This window comes from Bos indicus, chromosome 9, assembly GCF_029378745.1.
Source record: "Bos indicus isolate NIAB-ARS_2022 breed Sahiwal x Tharparkar chromosome 9, NIAB-ARS_B.indTharparkar_mat_pri_1.0, whole genome shotgun sequence".
Lineage (NCBI taxonomy): Eukaryota > Metazoa > Chordata > Mammalia > Artiodactyla > Bovidae > Bos > Bos indicus.
Genome location: NC_091768.1, coordinates 77077447 through 77083446, shown reverse-complemented (window position 1 = coordinate 77083446; position 6000 = coordinate 77077447). Strand labels below are relative to the sequence as shown.

Below are 6000 nucleotides of genomic sequence, written 5' to 3'. Positions count from 1 at the left end.
ATAATTGGTTTAACTTTTTTTCTTTCTACCATAGTAAGAACTATATGTTCCTTACAATTGCAAAGGAATTTTGTTGAAATAAATTACATTATTAGCAATCATGATATCCCAAGTCATTAAGGCTTTGAATAAATAAAATGTATATCTCAGATGTCTGTAGGAAATAATGGTAAAACAAGCTTGGAATCCCCTGGAGACTCTTTCCTCACCCTCCTTTCCACATATTATGTACTCTAATCATTTTGTGGATTTCAATTCTTCAGCTAAGAATAATATGTGAAATGAAGGGAACAAGGAAATTTGAAACATAAGTTAAACTAGATCACAGTGCCTCAAAGTCAGCAAGAAGTTTAACAACTCAGTTTTAATTTTCTTATAACGAAGAAGGATATAATCTAGTCTTTTCATTATGCAAATTGTTGCAGGTCTAGAAACAACAACAACAAACTGTAGAATAGGATTATCTACTTAGTCAGATATAATTCCCTATAACCAGAACAATAATTATGGATCATCCACATGGAACCAACTCTGTTATACAGAATGCTTATTTTGTTGTAAAGGGAATGTGTATGTGACGCATCACTTTTAAACAGCAAAAAAAGTTCTGAGTTTTTATTAGCTGCAATAGGGACTTTGAAATAGCTACATGAATAGTGACCAAACCATAGGAAAGACTTCTCTATTATCTTTTCTGACCAAACAATCCCACACTCAAAAACCTAAAATCCCAACAGAAAATAAAGTGGCACACTAAAGAGAGAATACAATATTAGTTTCTGAAATTTTATTATTTTTAATACATACATTTCACAAACAGAAACCTGCTACCACCACACAATTCCAAATGTTTCAATTTTATCAACATTCTTTAACTATTTACACTGTCTTCTCTCAACAAAAGTGCAATCCAAGACATCTTGACAAGAAATCTTTACTGACAAGAATGTATTTTTGAGCTGGTGTTAATGATGCCCACCCATTATGTTTTCTTTCAATGATCTGGAATAATAATAAAGTCAACAGGACACAGAGATGAGTTGGGTTAGGCAGCATCCTTTTACAGGAACCAAAACACTGAACAAGAGCACTTTCTCCTCACCTCCTCCCCAACCTCTGACTGCAATGACCCAACAGCTGCTACCATGAGACTAGAGAAGAGCAAACTGGAGTGACTGACCCGAATACAGGAGTAGAGACTGCATGTTAAGCACTGATCTTACAGGACAAAACGACAGATTTCAGCAAGTTAGTCTGGGTGCTCTAACAAGTTATATTAAAAGTTTATCTGTTAGTTTTAGGATTTAAACACCTAGGAATATTCTGTTTGGAGAAAGCTCTTTCTTAATTACAATGGGATAATTCAGCCCACTCCCTAACTTCATGGCCATAGGTGTATCAATTGCTTCAAATGCAACCAGAAAACACAAGAGAGTGAAGAACTGAGCTAGCCTGAAGAGAAGATGACAATACCATCAGAAATAGTCATCCCACTAAACTAAAGCAGGTAATTTTATTTGTTCAAGGTTTAACTCTTAAAAATAATGATAAAACAAGTTAAAGTATATAAAAATTACCTATAAGTGGGTTCATGTCTTTGAACACTATTAGAAAAACAGAAAATGGACCTCTTGGATGACTAATATCCTTTAACATCTGAACCTCAACCAAAATAATCATCTTTTGTGGTATATTCCAATTCCTATCAAGGTACTCAGAGCAAAGTACTTCTAGAAAGTATGATGAAAATATTAAGGTCAGCAGATTCCAAAATAAAATTTATTCTTCACATGGTTGCGTACTCAATTATATTTTATTCTCAAATCTGCCAAATTTTCCATTTTAGACAAGAATGCAATGCCATAAAGGCATAGCAATTTAGCACTCACAGAATCCTAACAGAACCATCAAAATAAAGGCCACAAGCAAATTTTACTCAACTACAGTGAAACCTCCTCATACTTATTTCTCCAAAAGTAGACAACAACGTAAGGGGAAAATACTGAATGCATCTACACTTGCAATAGTTTTAGGCTGAGGGGCATGTAGGTGATCTACATGTAAGCTTTTAAGCTTCAGAACAATAATACAAGCAGGTTTCTCTTTAGAAATTTAGGTGGGTTTAAGAACAGCATTACAAATATTTTACTACTCATCTGAAATTCAGAAATAAAATCCAATGGTACGCTGAAGACAAGAGAAACTCCTCAATTTTTTTATACCTGGTACATGACAGAGAATCAATAGGGAAACAGCTGATTCAGTTACAGTTTTATGTATCAAAGACAGGTTTGCAAGGGCTATGTCCTATAGACCTCTTTTCCTTGCATCAAACACTGTCAGGCTAATAACAACTTGCTGCGTCTTATGAGCACTGAGCATTTCCCCCCACTGTGAAATATTCTTCAGATCATCAAATATCAAACTATATGCAAACTAGATGTGGTCAGCCAAATTATCATCATCCAAACCGAAAGACGAAGAGTATTAGTCAAACTCTCACAGTCAGCTGTGTTTTTTCAAACAAAACATCAAATATTCCATGTAGCAGAACTGAAACTCACTTGCAATGATGCCTAAACACTTCTGAGAGGAAAAACAACTGTGTTTTCTTGGAGGTGAGAGGGGGAAATGATATAAACTAAGTAATAGAATATATCCACATAACCCCAAATTCAGTTATCCATAAAAGGATATTCTCAGCATCCTTATAACACATATGTGTATTATAGCTAAAATTACCAAATTCATTTTTTGAGAAATCATATTCCAATTCCAGTTTTATAAAGATAAGGGGTGTGAGTCTATTTAAATCAGGAAACTCTAATAAACAGAGGCTGTATTTTAGAAAGCTCAATGCTCTGACTAACAAAGTTCTATAAATTACCATCTTTTTCAACAGTGGTAAGGTATCATGGAGATCTTTAGAATAATCTATGCTCAAACATATTGTTATGCATTTTAATTGGTGATCTTCCAAAATGAAACACTTTAAAGAGAAATACTAAAATTATTCTTTTCCTCAAAGCTTCACAAATAATTTTTTTCCATTCCTTCTGAAGGTCAAATCTTTGATTTTGGAAACTCAGCACTAACAGAGTAAAATGCAGCCATAAGCAGTTTGGGGGGAAGCTAAGTGTGGCAATGACTGCTTGTGAAACTTACCAGTTAGGGTCTGTGGCTGTGAGAAGAATCTGACATCAAATGACACTTCAACAGTACAAACCTATATAAATCAGTACCGCCCAAATCAGGTTATTCATGGAATTCTCCTTACAAGCTTGTTTGACCAACCTCAAAGATACAATTCAAATGACAGCGTTCTGCCCTTTTGCCCTCTGAGTCAGTGTGCATCATTTCCAAATTCTTTTAGCATATTCTCTTTGTTACGGGTCAGTTTTACCTAAAAATATGTGCGACACCCATTGTTTTCATATGTCTTATAATTTGGATATTATTTTCAGTATGAAAACTGGCTGCTAGAATACAACAGGGATAGAATCAGGGCTCATGTCCACTTCCCAGTGATCTGTCGGTGAGGGGAAGCGGCAGGTCAGTGTGTGCTGCAGAATGCCAAACCAAAGAGGACAAACACACCATCAGCTCTCCAGGCACAGGTTACATTCACTTGTCACATGTTTTTCCCAAGGCCCAGAGAAGACTTAAAAGTGGATCTTTAGACAGTTAACATTTTCTTCCCAACTCCTTCCATGCTCTCAGTTTACGACCATGTAATCCTTTTCCTAAATTCACCCCATCCTCCCCACCACCCTAAAAGCTGCCTGAGAGACTCTTAGTGATAGCGAACCGTTCCCCCAAGCTCACAGGAGTACCTGGCTGGGTGCTGGTCATGACCACAGACTAACACGTGGGAGTCAAGAGAGGGCAAGGGGCAGGCACAAGTACACAAAGGAACTCTCCTTTCAATTAGAAAAGAAATGAATGTCACAGAAGGCTTCCCTAGAAAAGATATGTAACAAAGTAATATCAATAAAATAGCTATTACTAAAGCAAAGCTTTCATCAATAAGCTTCAAGAACTTTGAAGGAGGAAAATGGCTTCACGAAATGGTAGTCCAGGTTGCCACAGTGTGGACACTGCTGGACGTTGCTGTACTCGGAGAAGTACTGCATGCCAATCCGCACATCGATCACCGGCTTCCCACAGTGCTTACAGTTCAGGCGGGCCTGTGGGGGGAACACAAGATGCCGTGAGCCACACTACCCCTCTGCCCCCCCAGCATTGCCAAACCACACTCAAGACTGCTTACCTGGGAAACTGATCAAGAGTTTAATAAAGCATCCCTTTATTACCCCAAACAGAGTGGGCAGAGCATCAGATAAGCATGAGATATTATACACGCAAATATTTACCCATCAGCCTAAAAGATTAACGATTCTTCATTTCTCTCCTGATGTGCAGCACTGCTTGTAATTACTCTACAGATGGGAAGAAAATTCTCGACCTGTACTGCCTAAACTTCTCCAGTAAAACTCCTAACAATCAAAAATCTCTTCCCTGTGGGTTTTAATAAGTGGCTGAAACCAACCTCTCTCATCCAAACCTGCATGAAATTTCTTTGAAGATTGTTTTTGAGTTTATTTCTTAAATGTATATACATTTTTCATTCTACTCCTAACTACACTTCTGCTTTCTTTGAGGTAAAAATAAAATTTCCCTCAAATACTCTAGTAAAATTGAGGATCTGGAAATAAGGGCCATGTTTACGCTGAGGCTTCTGGAACCTACGAGAACACTGTGCCTTCATTCATGCCCTGGCCTCCCTCTAGCAGCACCAGACCTAAGCTTTCAGCAATAGGTCCAAGGACTTCAGCGAATAATAGGAAATTATAAAGTACAGCAGGCTCTCAATTTAGATGCATTCTAAAACCACTTCATCCTCAAAACGCTCCCATAAGTAGGTAGTAGTATATCAATTTTAGATGATCATACTGAAGCACATGGTGATAAAGCAGAAGGGCTGAGATCTGAACCCCAGTAGCTTACCCAGAGCCTACCCTCTTAGTCATTACAGTCTACCTGAGATAAACTCCCTTTTAACTGACTAATCTCTCTGAACAGTATTAAAAGTGAAATTCTAAGCACACCTCTCTCTTTAACCACTCTCTTTAACCTGTTACTCGTTCTAATAATGAATTCCTGCTTATTTCGGCCTCAAAGTCTTCCTGAAGACACTCCTTGATGCCTTTGTAGCATCTAACATTTGTACCTTTCTCAGTGAATATAGTTAATTGATTTTTTTTTAAGTCAAAAAATTGATTTTTTTTTTTAAGTCCACTCCAGTAAGGGGCAAGGAAAAAAAAAAAATGCCTGGGATTAAACTGTTTTAAGGAAGAAATATATGGTGAGTAACAACAGGCTGGGTATGGCATGATACCACTCTGATTTTCTCCCTGAAGATAAGACAGCAATCCCAGGGCCTCTCAGTGGTGAAGTAGAAAGAGCATCAGGCTGGCAGTGACAGAGGTTTGTGGTCATGCTGATACGTGTGGGAAGACCTGGGGGAAAAGTTCTAATTGTTCAGGCCTCCACGGCATGTGAAAAATAAAGAGACCTTTCCAGTGCTAGCACTCTTATGAGTTATAGGCCCACACATTCTTTCACTTCCCTATTTCTTTAAAAGGTAACTCTCTGGTGTGTGTGGGAAAGAACTCTTCCTTTTGTTTCTCTCATCTCAAGAGCAGGTAGCAAGGTATACTGGGTATTATAAAACGCTAAAGGTATTATAAAACTCTTAGTAAAACACAATGATATCTCATTTACAAGACTAAGTTTTAAAATGGAAATGTGGTCTGTATATGAGAATAGCATAAAAGGACTCAATTATATCTAGAATCAAATGACAGGCTACGAATGACCATTCAGGGCTCTCATGACCACATTTCTCTTCTAAGATCAGTAGTACAGACACAGAAAGGCTGAAATACCAACCCCACCAACCTCTTCATTCAACCAACACAGCTTATCTTCTGAATAAAT

The 6000-nt window shown here is 37.5% G+C and overlaps 1 protein-coding gene across 1 annotated transcript in view; it reads right to left on the bottom strand.

Annotated features, from left to right (window-relative positions):
* Positions 1-772: 772 nt before the first annotated feature.
* HECA (hdc homolog, cell cycle regulator) overlaps positions 773-6000 on the bottom strand; it is a 45119-nt gene continuing 39891 nt past the window's right edge. Inside the window, exon 4 of the mRNA XM_070796263.1 lies at positions 773-4187. Coding sequence (XP_070652364.1) covers positions 4023-4187 — 165 coding nt within the window. The 3' untranslated portion in view covers positions 773-4022. The remainder of the gene's footprint in view (positions 4188-6000) is intronic.